The sequence below is a fragment of the Nicotiana sylvestris genome, chromosome 1, assembly GCF_000393655.2.
Source record: "Nicotiana sylvestris chromosome 1, ASM39365v2, whole genome shotgun sequence".
Classification (NCBI taxonomy): domain Eukaryota; kingdom Viridiplantae; phylum Streptophyta; class Magnoliopsida; order Solanales; family Solanaceae; genus Nicotiana; species Nicotiana sylvestris.
Window position 1 is genome coordinate 4,480,784 of NC_091057.1, and position 20,388 is coordinate 4,501,171.

General features: G+C 39.7%; 1 protein-coding gene across 1 annotated transcript; it reads right to left on the reverse strand.

Moving 5' to 3' along the window:
* Positions 1 to 1,641: 1,641 nt before the first annotated feature.
* Positions 1,642 to 2,202, reverse strand: LOC138889494 (uncharacterized). The gene has a single exon (XM_070172807.1). It carries the CDS (start codon positions 2,200 to 2,202, stop codon positions 1,642 to 1,644), a length of 561 nt encoding a protein of 186 aa, XP_070028908.1.
* Between the last annotated feature and the right edge of the window lie 18,186 nt (positions 2,203 to 20,388).

Consider the following 20,388-nt stretch of genomic DNA (forward strand, 5'->3'; position numbering starts at 1 on the left):
ACTTCTACCCCAATTTACAGGGTTGATGCTTCCGATTGTTGCTAGCGATAATTGGCTGGAATCAACTTCGGAATTTTAAGGGTCCTCCTCAAAATTCTGCCCTAGTTTCAAATTGCGGGGGGGGGGGGGGGAGGATGAAACTTTTATTGAATTGTGATCGAACTCATAGGGATGCCTATGTATCCCCTCTTAAATGGGAATCAAGTCAGGCATAGTTCAATTTACATCATAAAGATTACACATACTATCGCTTGACTGCATCTGAATTGATTGGCTTTGGCCAGACTTCTCTGTCCATTTCTACTAGTATGAGGGCTCCTCTTGTTAGAACCCGGTGAACCATTTATGGACCCTGCTAGTTAAGAGAGAACTTCCCTTTGGCTTCATCTTGGTGCGGGAAAATTTTCTTTAAAACCAGTTGCCCTGGTGTGAACTGTCTCGGCTTGACTCTTTTGTTGAAGGCTCCGGTCATTCTGTTCTGATAAAGTTGACCATGGCAAACTGCATTCATTCTCTTTCCATCTATAAGAGCTAATTGCTCAAAACGACTTTTCACTCATTTTGCATCATCGAGCTCGGCTTCCTGTATGATCCTTAAGGAATGAATTTCTACTTCGGCGGGAATAACGGCTTCTGTACCGTAAACCAGCATATAGGGGGTTGCCCCAGTTGATGTGCGGACTATGGTGCGATATCCCAGTAAAGCAAATGATATCTTCTCGTGCCACTGCTTATGCTTCTCTATCATTTTGCTCAGTATCTTCTTGATATTCTTATTGGCGACTTCTACAGCTCCATTCATCTGAGGTCTGTAGGTTGTAGAATTCTTGTGTCTGATTTTGAAAGTTTCACACATAGCTTTCATCAAGTCACTATTGAGGTTGGATCCATTATCGGTAATGATTGATTCTGGAATCCCGAATCGACAAACGATGCGGTTGCGGACAAAGTCTTCCATGAATTTCTTAGTCACTACTATGTAAGATGCTGATTCGACCCATTTGGTGAAATAGTAGATTGCTACTAGTGTGAACCTGTGTCCGTTGGAAGCAGCGGGCTCGATTGGTCCTATAACATCCATTTCCCAAGTGACGAACGACCATGGTGAGCTTGTTGCATTACGCTTATTTCGAGGTACCTTTATCATGTCTGCATGTATCTGGTAGCGGTGGCATTTCCGGACATATTGGATGCAGTTCGTCTCCATAGTCATCCAAAAGTAACCAGCTCGGAGTATCTTTTTTGCTAAGACAAAACCGTTCATATGTGAACCGCAGGTCCCTGCATGAATTTCCTCTAATAGCCTGGATGCTTCCTTTGCGTTGACACATCTTAATAATCCTAAATCGGGAGTCCTCCTATACAGGATTCCTCCGATGTGAAAGAAGTTGTTGGACAATCTCCGAAGTGTGCGTTTCTGAGTAGGACTTGAAAGCTCTTGTACTATCCTTTTGCCAAATATTCCTTGATATCATGAAACCAAGGCTTTCCGTCTGCTTCTTCTTCAACATGGGCACAGTAAGCTGGCTGATCATGGATTTTCACCGAAATGGGATCAATGAAATTCTTGTCTGGATGTTGTATCATAGATGATAGGGTAGTCAATGCATCGGCGAACTCATTCTCGATTCTGGAAACATGCTAGAATACCGTCTTTGCGGACCTCTTTCTCAATTCTTGTACGTGATATAGATACGGGAGTATCTTGGAGTTCTTTGTTGCCCATTCTTCTCGGACCTGATGTATAAGCAAGTCTGAATCTCCAATCATTAGTAACTCTTGAATGTTCATGACAATAGCCGTCTTGAGCCTTAGGATGTAGGCTTCGTACTCGGCCATTTTGTTGGTGCACGAGAACCTGAGTTTGGTAGACACCGGATAATGCTTACTGGTTTCTGATACGAGGACTGCTCCTATGCCAACTCCCTTGAAATTTGCTGCTCCATCGAAAAACATCCTCCAACCGTCATAGGATTCTGCAATATCTTCTCCTATGAATGATACCTCTTCGTCGGGAAAATGTGTCTCCAAGGAGTCGTATTCTCCATCCACGGGGTTTTCAGCAAGGTGATCTGCTAGCGCCCATCCCTTGATTGCTTTCTGAGTCACGTAAACAATGTCGAAAACACTCAATAGGATTTGCCATTTGGCTAACTTACCGGTGGGCATGGGTTTCTGAAAGATGTACTTTAAGGGATCCATCCTTGATATGAGATATGTAGTATAGGCATAGAAGTTTTGCCTCAGCTTCTGAGCTACCCAAGTCAAAGCACAACATGTGTGTTCTAAAAGAGAATACCAGGCCTCGTACGGGGTGAAATTTTTGCTGAGATAATAGATAGTCTACTCCTTCCTCCCCGTCTCATCATGTTTCCCTAGAACGCAACTGAAAGCTCCATCCAACACTGCAAGATAGAGTAATAGAGGTCTACCTGGCTCGGGCAGGACCAAAACAGGTGGTGTTGATAGGTATTCCTTGATTCTGTCTAAAGCCTTTTGGCAGTCATCAGTCCATTTGGTAATGGCGTCCTTCTTTAACATCCTAAAGATTGGATCACAGATAACTGTAGATTGTGCTATGAATTGGCCGATGTAGTTGAGTCTCCCCAAGAAACTCATCACGTCCTTCTCGTTCTTTGGTGGTGGTAATTCTTGAATAGCTTTGACACTTTGATGGATCCAGTTCTATTCCTCGGTGACTCACAATAAACCCAAGTAGTTTTCTAGCAAGAACCACGAATGCACATTTTGTGGGATTCAGTTCCGGGTTGTACCTTCACAATCTATTGAAAAACTTCCTCAAATCCTCCATGTGATCAATAGCTTTCTTGGACTTGATAATAACATCATCTACGTACACTTCTATCTCCTTATGTATCATGACATGGAAGATGGTAGTCATGGCCCTCATATAGGTGTCTCCTGCATTCTTTAAACCAAACGACATCATCTTGTAACAATACATTCCCTACGGCGTAATGAAAGCCGTTTTCTCAACATCCTCTTCATCCATCTAGATCTGATGATAACCAGCGAAACAATCTACAAGTGATTACAACTCATGCTTGGCGCAATTGTCGATCAAGATGTGTGTGTTTGGCAAGGGGAAGTCGTCTTTCGGACTGGCCCAGTTGAGATCCCGATAGTCAATGCAGACTCGGACCTTCCTATCCTTCTTTGGCGCAGGAACGATGTTGGCTAACCACGTCGGGTATTCTACTACCCTGAGAACCTTATCTTTGACCTGCTTAGTGACTTCTTCCTTGATTTTCAGACTCATATCAGGCTTGAACTTTCTGAGATTTTGCTTCACCGGCGGACATGTTGGATCGGGTTGGCAGTTTGCGAGCCACAATAGATTTACTCAGACAAGTCATGTCCTCATACGACCAAGCGAATATGTCCTCATATTCTCTTAGAAATTTTGTGTACTCCTTCTTTTTTTACGGTGATAAATGAACGTTGATTCGTGTTTCTTTGACATTTTCTGCATCTCCCAAATTAACAATTTTTGTTTCGTCCGGGTTAGACTTGGGTCTATTCTCAAAGTTCTCTACTTCCTTAACAATCTCTTCTAGTATGTCATCTTCCTCTGAATCTATATCCGTTTGTTGCATTGTCTCATTGCATGTCACAGTCATTAGCTCATCAAGGTAAGTAATTGTAATGCTGTATAAGTAAAGTAATGAGAGAAAAAATAATAATAAGCATTGAATTATAAGAAAAGTTAAAATGCTTGGATAAATTGCATAATTGTTTTGGAACATCGGAGATCTTATTATGGGAATTAAAATGTGAAAGGAAAATCATTTAGTAAATAAAAATAGTGCATGATGTTTGTTTTAGCCTTGCTACCCCGAGGCTTGTCGGGCTCTGGTTATCCTGATGGTCCAGTTATTGAGGCGTGCCCCTATACTTACGGCCTGTATGGAAGGGCCTTCCTCCTCCTCCTCCTCCTCCTCCTCCTCCTCTTCGAGAACAACGCAACAGTCCATGTCATCGTCTTCTAAGAACAAGTTCTTCACCGCTACTAGTGCTTCTTCTTCATCTGACCCATAAATAACATCTGCTGGTTGGAAAGTCTGCTCCAAGTGTGGTATTGGCTACTCCAGTGGATAGTAAGGACCGCGCCATGGTGGTGACCAGTTGTTGAATTCTTCCCAGACCAAAAGTGGTGCCATGTTTCTTGAGTTTTATGGGCTTAGCAATTCCTTGGAGGTTCTTGCCGAGCCCTTTGCTAGGTTCGTACCCACTCCAATTCAGTATGCTTTTGATTTTGTTATCCCACCATTTGTCTTTGTCAATAGCATTTACCCGTTCGATGAGATGGTAAGTCTCTCCACCCAGCTTCCTTCTACCTTCGATTGACGAAATGGTCTGGCGACTGTATATAGGGTTGCTACCGTCACCGTGAATGATCACGTCCTGGTGATTCCATTAAAATTTTACCGCCTGATGTAGTGTTAATGCTACGGCCCCCAGTAGCATGAATCCATGGTCGTCCCAATAGTAGATTGTAAGATGTCGGTACGTCTATCACTTGGAAATCAACATTGAACCAAGTTAGCCCCATTTTCAAACACACACTAATCTCCCCAATGGTGGACCTTTGGGAACCGTCGAAAGCTTTCACATTGATGGATCCATCATTTATCTCGTGCAGTCCCCCGCCTAATTTCTTGAGTGTTACCAGTGGAAAAATGTTGAGACTAGAACCCCCGTCGATCAAGATCCTGGTGATAAAGTAGTCCTTGCATTGCATAGTGATATGCAATGCTTTGTTGTGCCCCAATCCTTCAGGCGGTAGCTCATCCTCATGAAAAGTAATTTTATGACTTTCCAATACCTGTCCTACTATATTGGACATTTCCCCGCCAATGATGTTGCTTGGCACGTATGCTTCGCTCAGCACCCTCAATAGAGCGTTTTTGTGTGCCTTAGAATTTTATAGCAAAGCAAGTATGGAAATTTGCGCTGGTGTTTTGTTTAACTGGCGATGACTGAGTATTCCTTGGCCTGTATCTTTCTCCAAAGGTCATCTGGACCGGTTTCAATGATGGGTGACCGATTGGAGGCCTGCTTGCTTGACTCAGCTAGGTGCTCCGGGGTATAGACCCTACTAGTTCTCGTCATACCTTGTGCAGTAATAGTTTCCTCGAACCTACCCTTTCCTTTCCTCCTTGCCTCGGCTGTATAGTCCCATGGTATAGCCTTAGTATGGAATGGTGTTATGGCCGACATCGCCACTGGGATTAGCGCAGCTATCTTTATTTCAAACAGAGCATGTGCCTTGGGTGGTAGAATGGCAACTTCGAATGGTGTAGGTGTACTTGCTGGAGACACAAATTTGACCTCAATTGGTGCTGGTGTCTTTGCAGATGACGTTGTTTCAAACTCCAATGGTACGGACATATTTATCTCGGCGTCCCTAGAGGGTTGAATCTGGATCACGATCGGATTAAGAGTAACTATTGGCTTCTTTGGGTCATCACCTTCTGCGATCAAACCGATCGATCCCTCGGGATCCCAATCATCCTCTATTTCAATCATGTGAACGTCTCCACCCTTATGGTCTTGCAGAGGGTTATTACGGACATTCGTAGCGGGCTCCTTTGCCATAATAATCTTGTTGTCAATCAAAGCCTGGATTTTGTCCTTCAAAAAACGATATTTGTTGATGGTGTGCCCCTTGATGCCGGAGTGTTATGTACAAAATTTGTTTGGGTTAACCCATTGAGAAGGGTTCTCAGGAGTTTCAATAGTGATGGGGGTGACGTAACCAGCAGCTTTGAGTCTTTTGTACAACTGGTCAATAGTTTAGCAATGGCTGTGTATTGTTTAGGAGGTCTACGATTGAAATTTGGTTGAGGTCTAGGGAAGTTTTGGCATACAGGAGGTGATTGATAGTGGGATGGTTGAGTATTGTAGGCTTGGTAAACATGTGCGGGTTGGGAATATCTGGGTGAAGTAGGCTGATATGTGGGAGGTGGAGATGATTAAGTGGGTGGTAGAGTCTGGTAAGAGGGTGATGGTGCTTGGTAGTTTGGAATAGGCTGATATGTGAGTAGAGGCATTGGGTAGGAACCTGAGTAGCATGACCATTTGTGACCTCTACCCGTTCAGTTGAATTCTCCTTTCTGACGTTATTCAAATCTTCCATCTTCCCTTTGTTCTTATTTTTGACAGTACTAAGAGAATGAGAGGGTGGAGGGCCCCTGGATCTCGTGGAATAAGATGATGTTGCGAGAGTGCAAGAACTAACCTTTGGGAAGGGTAATAAATAATCAAAAAGTAAAAACAAAAAGGTAACAAGTCAGTGAGGATTATAAAAAGCGTTGCGATATTTAAACACATAGTGCAGAATGTAAATCATGTCCTACTTTGGGAACCTCTTCGTGCCCGAGGTAGGCCTAGCGACAAATTAATTTGGAGAACTTAGAATGCTAAATGCCTCATTTTATTGATAAAAACTAGACAAATACCAAATCGACACTAAATAACAAGAAATAAAAGTCACTAATGGCCATTGGTCTTATTACATTTCATAAAGCAAAAGGAAAAACTCCCATCTATTTGGTCCCAGAAGGACTTCCCCAAATTCGGCATCTTTGGCTCCGTCGAACAGCTTTCCTAACTCGCGAAGTCCCAGTAATAGGTAGGCTCTGGCTAGATGTCCGCCCTTATTTCCTTCAGTATTTTGGCAATCCTCGATCCTTTTGAGGAATTTCCTATCTAGCCCAACTATGCCTCAATCCAAGTATCCCAGTCGCTTGTTGGCACTTATAGCCATGTCTTTCCAGTCCTCAATCAGCTTTTGGTTGGCTTCTTATATCTCACGGTGCTCGCTTTTGCACTACCGGATCCTCTTGCACAATTGATTGAATTTGACCTGAGCCTCGGGATTTTCATCTATGATCATGTGACCTCGAACAAACCCAGGCTGGCCCAGACCATTGTGATTATCCTCCAACCAGCCTGAATAGTAGGGAGCACAACTAGCGTAGTATCTATCTGGCTTGATGGTATCCCTTCCCATAACGATGCCATATATGCTAAGCTTGGCACTTGTAAGGGCTATCATTTACTAGAAGTCGGCTCGGAAGTGACTCATTTTGTCGACCCTGGGTACAACCTGTTCCCTACCAGCTTACCTCATAACCCGGAGAGGGGCATAAGGATACGTTCCTCTAAGACCGATTAATATCAAAAACGGTGCATCCCTAGATCGAGGGATGAACTCCTCGGTAGGAAAACACTCGAACATCCATTGTCACTTGACCCTTAGTTAGATTATCAAATTGCTCTACCCATCCCTTGGCGTCTTCTGGTTAGGCGAACATGTTGGGCATGTAATTCATCTGCCTTGGATGATGGAAGGCTATATGATCATCCCAGTCTCTTCGCTGAATCTCTTGTCGGTATTCACCCCTTAGAAGATGCTCCATAAGCCAGAGCTGGAGTAGCAAATTGCAGCCCTCGAAGTGCTTGGCTCCTTGTTGACACTTCTCCAAGGCTCGGTATATTTCCGCAATGATCATGGGCACAATACTAAATGGTTGCCCACCAATTCCCTCCATTAGAGTTTTAGTTACCATAGCCAGCCTGGTATAGATCATTGCTTTCTTCATTGGAAACACTATCATTCCTAGAAAGCAAAACATGAAGACGAAGAACCTTCGGTGAATATGCCCCAATAATGTGAGGGAAAACTCGTCACGATAGGTACGGTAGGATTTGCTGTAACTGTACCTTTCAGACAAATAATCAAAAGGGATATAGGATTCTTTCAAACATGTCAGGTCTAAATTCTTCTTTAGATCCATCATTTTGAGGAAACCCCTACCCTTGCGGTTCTCAGGCATTAACAAACCTGGAGTTTCCCATGCTATACCGACCATTCCTCGTATTTCTTCTAGCAAGTGTGTCATTTCAATGTCCCTGAAGCGGAACACGGACCTCTCATAGTCCCAGAATAAAGTAGCAGCTTCTATGATTTTGTTGTTGGGTTGGATTTTCAGGAGAGAAGGTAGGTTTCCCAAATATTTTCGGACAAGAGTTTGATCACTAGAGTGAAGATCATCCCACCAGCTTAGCAGTTTTGGGTGGATGTTGGTGACCATGCCGAATCTGGGGACTTCATGCCTCATATTTCTGCAAGACAAATAAGGTTAGGCCCTTACCCCCACTAGACTTGACTATTTTATATCAACAATTGGCATAAAAGCATTTAGTTCTCCAAATAAATTCACAGAACATGATTATGTACGTTTGGTAGGGAAACCCAATGGACTTCGGACAAGGCTATCTTAAAGAGTTATTATGCAGACAACATAACTGACTCGGCTAGGTTTGAACATGAAGCATGCACAGTTTAACAGAGTAAGGTTTCTATAGGGTTTTAGACTGGTACCCTTAAGCGGAAAACTCAAGGGGGAAAGGCACGGAACCGTCGACAACACTGTTGATCGACTGGTTTTACCGCAAATATGCCTTTTTCGAATTTAGGGGTGATAATATCGGAAAAGCGCAACCACTCAATATAAGCGTTGCTGTGGTATTTGTTTGGCATGAGTGGAATATGATGTTGACCATGATTATGCAACAATTAAAGGCATGTTGTCACTTATTTGCACGTTTAAGAAAGCAGTAAATACAACAGTTTCATAATTTAAAGCAGTAGTAAAGGAAAGCAGTAGAGAAAAAAAAGACAAGTCAGTTTTGCAGTTAAAAAGGGAATTGAATGCTTAAAGGAAATAAACAAGTAATTGCACATAAAGAAGAGTAAATTCAAAATAATAGTCTGAAATGGTAAAAGCCTAAAAATCCCGAGCAGAGTCGACATGCTGTCGCGCCCCCTTTTTCTCGTGAAATCTAGTTTATGACATTTAGAAGGACAACTCATTCCTTTTGGGAATTGGGTTTGCATTTTTTGAAGAGTCGCTACCTAATGATTAGGGTGAATTAGGACACCAAAAGAGTTTGATTTGAATAACTAGAGATAGGGTAAGGGCTTAAAATTAGTCTAAGGGGAAGGTGTTAGGCACCCCCCCAGAATCCACTAGTGTGGTTCTCGGCCAGACAATTATTGTGAATTGAGGTGAAATTAACAAATAAGGCTCAAATAAGAGGGGATTTCAACGCATAATGGTTTGAAAGTAAACAAAGTTTGAAAGAACAATTAGAAAAAGCTGATTTTTTAAATAAGGAGTTAAATGCTAAAAGAAATTAATAATAAAGGAAAAAGGGGGAGGGGTCCTAGGTTTATTAAAATATGGATCACCTCGCACAATGTCCGGTAATCACTCCTCAATGAGGGGCTACACGTGACATTATCGCATGGTCATCATATCCATATCTACCCTTCTCACCCCGTTAAGGTATTTAAAGCACGGATTGGTCTCGATTACTTATTGCATGCTATTACCCGTCCCACTCCTATCAGTCCCGGAGGCACTTAGGACTACTAATCCTAAGAAGGGAGGGATATAAGGCTTCCTTGAAGTTTCAAAGGTAAATATTCTAAAGCGACATACAAAACACATATTGCACATTTTGGGGATAGCATATAAACAAACAAAGGCTCAGATATACCTCCTTAAACAAAGAAAACATATAATTAGCATGACTTGCACATACTTTTTATGTCTAATTTAAAATACCAAAGACGTGGGAGTTTAAATATTAAGGCAGATTGGTTTGTTTCATAACTCAGATAGGAAGTCCAAATCAGGCCTGCCTGCTGGTTATAACGATTAAGAGAGGTTGATTCAGTTTATAGTTATTACTCAAAGGCTTGCCTAAGTGTTCAGACATGGATCCTATAGGCATGGTATCTACTGAATTCAGAAGGTGATAAGACAGTTAAACATCGAAATGAATGATTTGAAATCCTATATGCCTACTTATTCAACGAGGGACTCAGATTATTAAAAGAAATACAGAGCGTACAAAGTTAAATAAATCGGTTACAAATTCTGTAGGTGATAGCATCAAATATTACTGATTTTATATCTAACATTGAGTGAAGCGAATTATATTCATTTAGAAACTCCTATAGGCATGCTTTCTATACATTGCTGATTTTAAAACCTTATAGACATGGTGTCGAAATGCAGAAAACCTTATAGGCATGGTATCTAAATGCAGAAACCCTATAGGCAAGGCATCTAAATGCAGAAACTTGTTTTAAACCTATAGAAATAGTATCTAAATGCATAGATTTGTTTTAAACCTATAGACATAGTGTCTAGATGCAGTTTGCATTACACAGAATTGAAATAGTCCTATAAGCATGATTTCTAAATGTGATTGAATGTGCAGAATTAAAATAGTCCTATAAGCATGATTTCTAAATGTGATTGAATGTGCAGAATTAAAATAGTCCTATAGGCATAATTTCTAACCTTGGCATGTACAAATACCCACCCTCTTTCACTAGCCATCCCCAAATGTTCAATACAAATTATTACAAACCAGGAATAAATTACATTAAGAATACAAAGAAAAGTACAACCAGAGCAGGCCTGATTCCTGACTTCCTCTCTAAGGTATGAAATAGAACAACTCAAAGACCATTGATCCAAAGCCTTTCTCCAATTTGAGTGTGCCAGAGTTCCCTAAAAGCCTCAATGGGACTCCGGACAGTGCTAATACCTAAATTGTATTACCAGAATAGGGACAAGTGCGGTGTGGAAGTGCCAGCCCTCAAGTGTCCAAGTTCAGGGAGAGCTCATGGGTCCCAAGGCAAGGCTCACAAGAGGGAGGCAGAACTTAAGTCTAAGAGAGACTGCAAGTGAAAGAACAAAGTTTAAGAACTAAGAAAGTGAAGAAGAGGGAAAGAGGTGCTGGGAAACAGTTACGGGATTGAGGATTTCACACAAAGGGGTTCAGGGATTAGGATATTAAAAAGAGCCTATGTACTTAGGTATTAGTAATTTTGGGCATGCACATCAATAAGGAGTGTTGTTATGCTTACAAAATCAACAAGAATACACAACACATAATGGTAACATAAAAGTTATGATCACAAGGGGATCAAGTTTGAGTCATAGGCACCAATACTTAATATTGTCATGCCTCAAACAACCATCAGTATCAAACATATTGGGATAGGGGTCTGGGATACTTAATACATAGATTCTTAATAGGAAGAAAGAAATTACAACGTGCTAGAATAAAATATTGAATTAAACACAAACAGTAGGCAAAAGAGAAGGCATAAGTATTAAGTAAACATATTATTGTGATACTGAATCTTAATCAGTACATACCAGTTCAAAGAAACAAAAGTAGTAAAGAAAGGTAGCAGAACTTGAAATGTAGCTTTGGCTTTCAGCCAGCTAAATAGGCCACAGTAGAAGTAGTAAAGCAAGAGAGAGAATGTTTGAGTGATTTTAGAACTGAGAGTGTTCGTGTGTGTTTGTGTTAATGAAAGAGCAGGGTATTTAAAGTTTGAAAATAGGTAGGAAATAAGGCAAGAATCATAGTTCAGCAATACTTATGGAACTATGTACTAATTAAAACCAAATGAGTATAAGTACTTCCTTCAATTAAAGAGTTAAAATTAAATGGTAACATGCAAACACTAAATAAGGAAAGAAATCACATAAGGGTGAATATGACCAATAAGGAAGTATCTTCAGCATAGTACAAGTACACAATAGGTAATAGAGACTAGGTTCATCAGATTCTAATCAAGGAAAGGTTGGTAAGAATTAAATACCAATGTAACCAAGGTAAGGGAATTAATCAAATTGAATAGAAAAGGTAGGAATCAAAGGTTCACAGGAAAGTGTCCGATATTGGACCAAGAAACAGGGAAATTAGTAAAACAAGGAAAGAATCAATTACTTAACACACGAGTGCAGTCAGAAATACATAAGGAGGTTTGAAATCAGTCCACAATTGAAGGTCATTTCATAGGGAAATTCGGCATATAAAAGAGTGCATAAACATTAGGCACGCAAGGCTAAACGTATGACAAAGAGAAGTGTTATGCAATCACAAAGTCAGTAAGTAGTGGACTATCGAAACATGGTAGTCACATAGGTCAATTTCAGTAACTTAGTAATGGAGAAAAGAGAGAGTATCAGATAGCATGCAAAGGGGTCAAGTGAAAAGACCTTATAGTAGAGTTTCAATGGTAGCGGGAACTCAAAATCACATAAAGAAACAGAGGCTGAAACAAAAGATTTTGAAATTTAGTCAAGCAACAGATGAAGCAACTTCAGAAACTCGAATAGTTCCAAAGAAATTAGGGTTTTGAAACCAGTCGAATTCAGAGCATGACTAGCAAGTAAATCACATAGCAAATAGTCTCTGAACTCGAATGAACCCCAAATTTTAGGATTTTCACCATCAATCGAGTATAGAGATGACAAAGAAGTAAATCAGGCAAAGATACTAACAAAATAAATTCAGAAATCTCAAAAGGTTAAGGCCCTTAACATGCAAACTCAAGAAAAAGAACGACATAAGGAAACACGGTAGAACATGTTGAAAATCAAAGAAGGCTTCAAAAATAACTTAACCAAGCCTAAATCGGAAAAGATAAGGAAAAGATAAGGGGTTTTGAAGGTAAAGTTTTGGAAAGAAACCTTGAGAAAATGTTTAGAAGTTTAGAGTAAACACAGATCTAGAACAGATCTAAAAGAATCGGCAGAACCTCAAAGGTTAGAGTTTCAGAAGAACCCCAGATGGTGAGAAAGGCTTGGAAATCATCGATCTAAGCAGGAGAAGCCAAGAGTCAGGCTTGAATAGCCATGGCTGGCCGGAGCAAGGTCAAAGATGACCGGAGACAGCCATAGAATTGAAATCATCCGAGGTCTGGACCCATCCTCTTCAGGTTATGGCCTTGAAACCATGGTACTCGAACATATAGAAGACAAGGGAGGTGGATATAGGCCTCCAATGGCTTTGGAAGCCATTGATTTGGCAGATTTTCAGGTGGTGGTTGAAGGCGGTGGCTAGGGTTTGAGAGGGGATTGAGAGAGAATTGGGAGTGGGGGGAATTCAAAGGCGGCTGCAGGTGAAAAATGATTAGGTTTAGGGGTTAGTTCAGGTTATAAACGGAAGGGGTAGATATTGGTTGTTGATCTAAATGATCAACGGCTTTAGATCAACGGCCGGGATTGAAAGAGTTAGGTAGGGGATTCGGGAAGGTTATTTTAATTGGGTCGTGGGTCAGTTCAGACAGGGATTTGGTTAGGGTAATTGGGTTTAAAATTTGGTCCAATTGGGAGTTCAAATAAGGCCAAAATTGAAACACAATTGGCTATATTTTAAATAGTCATTCTTCCCTTATTTATTTTACAAAAAATAGTAGAATAATTTCTGAAAATAAATTAAAGGTACTAAAATGACTAATAGTACATAATTATCAAATTAAAAATACTGGACTTAATATTTATAAAAATAAACGTAATTAAATCTAAAAAAGGCTAATATTGCAATTATATGCAATTTAGCTTTAAAAATACTAAATAAATTTTTAAAAATGTGCAAAATTTATGTTAGCTATATTTTCGTATAAATATGAAAATCCAATAAACGAATCACCAAAATGATAATTTTGGGGATAATTATTAGTATTTTTCTTGATAAAATAAGGCAATAAATTAATTTAAAAATCTTTAAAATTAAGGAAAAATAATAAAACATTGGGACATACTTATATATGCATATACATGCTATTTTGAAAGTATTTTACATAAAAGATATATAGGGAAAAAATTGGGTATCAACAGCATGAGTATGTTTTCTTGCTTTGTTCTGAATCCATGTAATGTCTGACTCGCATCTGTAATGTGTTCTAATCTGTTTTAAGACCTTCACTATTAACTATGACTTTCTCCCCTACTATCGTTTCACTCAATATGTCTTCATGTTGCTTAATTCTATATCTTTAGTAATTGTTTGAGACCTTTAGAGTGGCTATTTTAATTTGTGTTTTCTTACAATGTTTGAGACTGTTTGTCCTAGTGATAAATTGGTATGTCTGTTTTCTAGTATTGTGATGGATATTCAGCATGATTTCGATCCTTCGGCTTTAGTCCCTTTAAGTTAATGCTTTACTTAGACTCGTTTGGTAATGCACCTTTGTATGCCAATCTTGTAATATCAGGGAACTTGTGTCTCACCTAACTATTTAATTGTATTTCTGCCAGTGTGTTACTTTTTGTTAAGTGTTGAACCTGTAATAGCAATCAACCTCTAAGTGTTGTTGATTTTCTTAACTAGCATATTCTGTGTTTTAGACAAGTTTACTATGTCTGGTATTTTTTAAATACAAATGAATATCTTCAAATTCTATCCCCTTAATCACTGTTCTCTCACTCTCATTTGTCTTCTACACTATTCTGAGTCTCTCACTCTTGGTCGGCTGAAAGCTAAGGGTACTAAGATTTTCTCTTTTGACCTCCCTAGTGTGAGCACTGCTCGGGGTCCATTTGAGGCCCTTGTGAACTTTGATACACTAGGATTTGGGGGTTCTTTGGCCACTCTCCTTTCTGTGTAATTCAATGTTTAGGTCATATGCTCAATTTGTGGATGTTTGGTTTGTCTTGAGTTCCTCTATGATTTTTGGGTTGTGATAATGAATATAGTCCCCTCTTGGGACCTAGGTATGTTGTGTGTGAAGAAAGAGTTTGTTGAAGGACCAGGCAATACTGGGTATCTCCTTTTGGGCCTGTTATTGGCCTACTGTTACTGCTTGTATAATATTTTGTAATTACATCATCATTGGTTCTGTAATAATTTTGTAATAAACGACTAGGGTGTTAGTGAAATTAGGGGAAATGGATATACTCTAATATTTGCATGCAAGGGTAGAAAACATGCCTATAGGATTCATATGATCTACTTATTATCCAACCTGCTATGTATGCCATTCAATTTCCACATACACTAGTAGAGACCATGCTTTTAGGAGACTCACATACTCACACTAGTCTACCATCAAAGCACGAGTGTAAATGCTTTATTTATTCTTATGTATATTGCTATGTGTTACTAGACAGTATGCAGGAAACAAATGCTAGTGAACTTTCTTCCAATTAGTATAACTATAGTATATTCATTAGATATCATGCCTATAGGATCACACTAGCTTATGTTCTATTGATTTTCACCCAGAAATCATATCTATAGGACTTTACTTATCTACTGTTATTATTATTATATTACTCCACCTGTATAACATGCTTATAGGGATAAAGTGTTATAAAAATCAAGTTCTATTGTCAACTGCTAGAGATCCTGCTGATAGGATACTGTCACTCGCTTAATTTTGTGCATGAGATCAACTTGTCAAGGCTGGGCTCCCAGAACTGTTTTCATTGTTTAGCTACGCCACTATTAGAAATCATGCCTATAGGATAATGTCACCTTTCTAAAATAGGTATCTATAAAACAAGCGTTAATAGCTCTAAATCTCATAAATGGTCTACTACCTCCTCGTCTAAGCCACTAAGAGCAATGATGTTATTTAGGCGATGCTGGAATTTAGAGTCACGTAGAAACCATGTTTGTAGGGCTTAATGACCTTAATTTCTATCAATTCTAAAACTACCTAACTCCTAATCTGTTTGTGTGCATTTGTTGTCTAAGTGTAGAGGCTATTTGAGCCTCTAACTACCTTTACGTGAATGTCCGATTTATTTTTGTATGTCACCTAATTTTACCATTTTGAGTAGATTAAGTAAAGTCTAGAACCACCCTGAATAGAGGTTTGATGCCTCTTGGACCATAGGCATGGGACGGGTAGTGCACGCATAAGGTACGACTTAGAATTGAATTAGAGTGCATTTTGGTAAAAAACTTTAACATGGTAATCAGGTAGCATGAGATGATAGTCTGTGCCCGCTGAATAATACAGTAATCCCCTACCTCAAGGGAGTTACAAAGTATTATTTATGATACACAGGGTGATCCTTTAGGCTAAAAAATTAGGACCCCCTACCTTCTTTATACATCTAGTCATTTAATATAGACCGTTATAGTTATATCCCTGTAATCCTTATTTGTGTTATTATAAATTTATTTGACCCGTACTCTCTTTGTTTATCTTTCCTAATTATAATTCACATAGTCTTAAGTTCGGCCGAGACACACAGTTATGGATATCGAAGAGTACCTAACATATTATTTTTGTGGTAATTTGAGCCCTTACCTGATCTTTGGTGGCGTTGGCTAGTTAAATAGAGTTATTTGCATAATAGGTGCCCTAACGCACCTCAAAAATTGTTAGGAAACAAAATGGGGCGCGACATCTTTCATATAGATATGGATGCCCTAACGCACCCCATATCATATGGATGCCCTAATGCACCCCATATCATATTACTCTGCCTGTATAACATGCTTATAGGGATAAAGTGTTATAAAAATCAAGTTCGATTGTCAACTGCTAGAGATCCTGCCGATAGGATACTGTCACTCGCTTAATTTTGTGCATGAGATCAACTTGTCAAGGCTGGGCTCCCAGGATTGTTTTCATTATTTAGCTACGCCACTATTAGAAATCATGCCTATAGTACAATGTCACCTTTCTAAAACATGTATCTATAAAACAAATGTTAATAGCTCTAAATCTCATAAGTGGTCTACTACCTCCTCGTCTAATCCACTAAGAGATGATGTTATTTAGGCGATGCTGGAATTTAGAGTCACGTAGAAACCATGTCTGTAGGGATTAATGACGCCTAATCTGTTTGCGTGCATTTGTTGTCTAAGTGTAGAGGCTTATTTGAGCCCTTAACTGCCTTTATGTGAATGTCCTATTTGTTTTTGTATGTCGCCTAATTTTACCATTTTGAGTAGCCTAAGTAAAGTCTAGAACCACCCAGAATAGAGGTCCAATACCTCCTGGCCCATAGGCATGGGACGGGTAGTCCACGCATAAGGTACGACTTAGAATTGAATTAGAGCACATTTTGGTAAACAACTTTAACATAGTAATTAGGTAGTAGGAGATGATATTCTGTGCCCGCTGAATAATATAGTAATCCCCTACCTCAAGGGAGTTACAAAGTATTATTTATGTTACACATGGTGATCCTTTATGCTAAAAAAATTAGGACCCCTACCTTCTTTATACATCTAGTCATTTAATATAGACCGTTATAGTTATATCCTTTTAATCCTTATTCGTGTTATAATAAATTTATTTGACCCGTACTCTCTTTGTTTATCTTGCCTAATTATAATTCACATAGTCTTAAGTTCAGCCGGGACGCACAATTGTGGACATCGAAGAGTGTCTAACATATTATTTTTGAGGTAATTTGAGCCCTTACCCGATCTTTGGTGGCGTTGACTAGTTAAATAGAGTTATTTGCATAATAGGTGCCCTAACACACCTCAAAAATTGTTAGGTAAGAAAACGGGGCGACATCTTTCATACTACTTCTTTGTTCCAAGCTTTAGGTATCATATGCCCTTAGTTTTCCATTCATATGTAACTTTTGTGTATTGATATATTCCATCAAGAGAAAGGAGGCAGATTGGTAAGAAGGCCAACCACATGGGGGGCGAATCGAAAAACTCAGCTTTTTCGAGCGGATCAATCTTCCATACCCCCTCCCCCCACCCCTTACTCTCTCTCTATAAAAAACGCTTGCGGGAAGTGCAAAGAACTAAGCCACTAATGTCGTGGCGAAGGTTAGACCTCATAAAGTCAGCGAAGGTTTTGGTTTTATAAAGTTTTATCTTTCTAGGAATAATATTTCCTGTTAAATAATCCCTTGATCCCATTGGCGGATCTAGAGTGTTGGAAGTGGATTCGGGTAAATCCTTTTCTATGAAAATATCACACTATATATATAGTGAATTGACTGGAAAATTCTTGATCGGTTAAGAGTTATAAGGTTCATAAAAAGGAAAAGAACATTGACTTTTAATGAAGTAATCAATAATTATTTTGAACTTTAGCAAATGCTAACCTATGTTGTAAAGATAGGAGTCATCTCTAACCGAAAATTTCAGCAATTGTTTTTATATACATGTACATAATTTTAAAAAATACTGATATATTAGTAGTGACTCCTATATACAAAACGAATTTTGATTGAATAAAAATTTAAGTGCACCACGACCTTTAAATCCTAGGCTTATTAGTATAGATGACTTACTCTCACAACTTCTTGAAGATATGTATGTTAGAAATTTTAGGAGAGCAAGCAACACAAAAGAACACTCAAAACTCACAAAGAAGAAAGTGGAGGAAAGAATGATTTCTATTCAACCTGACCTGCTACAAATGGCTAGGAATACATGGTTATTTATTGGAGAAATCTTTCATGTATCTAGACTAAACTACATGTAAACATAATAACTAAGTCCACACTACTAGACATTATATCTTTTAAAGTACATCAATGTGTTCATACTCTAATACATGTAAAAAAACAACAACAGCCTAGTAATAATCCTACTAGTGGGGTCTGGAGAAGGTAGAGTGTACGCAGACCTTACTCCTACCTATGAGGGTAGAGAGGTTGTTTCCGGAAGACCCTCGGCTCAGTAATAAAAGATCTGTAACAACAACAGTAAACATACAAATAAGATCAGCATCGTAAGTGACAACAAATAAATGGGAAGGACAATAGTTATAGCAATAATAAAAATTGAAAATAAAAGTAAAAAAATAATAAACAAAAACTAGAAAGTGTGATGGAACAATAACCGCTAGCAGTCCTATATAAAACACTATCAGACTAGCCAGAACAATAAAGAAAAACGCTCAACTACCCCCTAACCTACAACCCTAATGCTCGACCTCCACACCTCTCTATCTAGGGCCATGTCCTCAAAAATCTGAAGTTGCGCCATATCTTGGCTTATCACCTCGCCCCAATATTTCATAGGCCGCCCTCTACCTCTCCTTGTACCTGTCAAAGCCAACTGTTCACACCTCTTAACCAGGCCATCTAGGATCCTGCTCTACACATGCCCGAACCATCTAAGCCTCGCTTCCCGCATCTTGTCGTCCATCGGAGCCACGACCATCTTCTCCCGAATATCTTCATTCCTAATATTATCTAGCCTAGTGTGCCCGTACATCCATCTCAACATCCTCATTTCGGCTACTTTTATCTTTTGGATATGATAATTCTTGACTGGCCAACACTCAGCCCCATACAGCATGGACGGTCTAATTACTGCTCTATAGAACTTACCTTTAAGTTTCAGTGGCACCTTCTTGTCACACAGGACTCCAGACGCTAACCTCCATTTCATCCATCCCACCCCGATATGGTGCGTGACATCCCCGTCGATCTCCCCATCTCCTTAGATAATAGACCCTAGGTACTTGAAACTCTCTCTCTTAGGGATGACTTGCGAGTCAAGCCTCACCTCCCCGTCTACATCCCCTGACACATCGCTGAACTTGCACTCCAAATATTCTGTCTTGGTCCTACTCAACTTGAAACCTTTAGACTCTAGGACCTGCGTCCATACCTCCAGTCTTTCATTAACGTCGCCTCTCGTCTCATCAATCAGAACTATATCATTAGCAAACAACATACACCATGGCACCTTCCCTTGAATATGGTGTTGCAATGCATCCATTACTAGGGAAAATAAGAATGGGTTGAGTGCAGACCCTTGGTGTAACCCCATAACTACTGGAAAGGGATCTGAATCACGGCCCATAGTCCTAACCTGAGTCTTAGCTCCATCATATAAATCTTTGATCGCCCTAATATAAGCTACTGGCACACCTTTCACCTTCAGGCATCTCCAAAGAACGTCCCTAAGGACCTTGTCATACGTCTTCTCTAGATCAATGAACGCCATGTGCAGATCCCTCTTCCTATCTCTATATTGTTCCACCAACCTCCTGATAAGATGGATAAATTCTGTAGTAGAGCGACCAGGCATGAACCTGAACTGGTTTTCTGATATAGACAATGCCCTCCTTACCCTTCCTTCCACCACCCTCTCCCAAACTTTCTTGGTATGACTTAGTAACTTTATACCCCTATAGTTGTTACAATTCTGGATATCCCATTAGTTTTTATACAACGGAATCATCGTACTCCACCTCCACTTATCTAGAATCCTCTTCATCTTGAAAATAACATTAAACAGCTCAGTCAGCCACTCCAAGCCTGCTTTACCCACAGACCTTAAAATTCAACTGGAATCTTGTCTGGTCCGATCGATTTGCCCCGACTCATTTAACACATTGATCCTACGACCTCATCCACCTTAATATGCCTACAGTACCTAAAGTCTTGGTGACTCTCGGAGTGCCCCAACTCCCCTAACACAATGCCCCCCCCCCCTCCTTCAGAAGTCTATGAAAGTACGACTACCACATCTGCTTAATTTGATCCTCTTCCATTAATAACCGACCTTTCTCGTCTTTGATGCACATCACTTGAT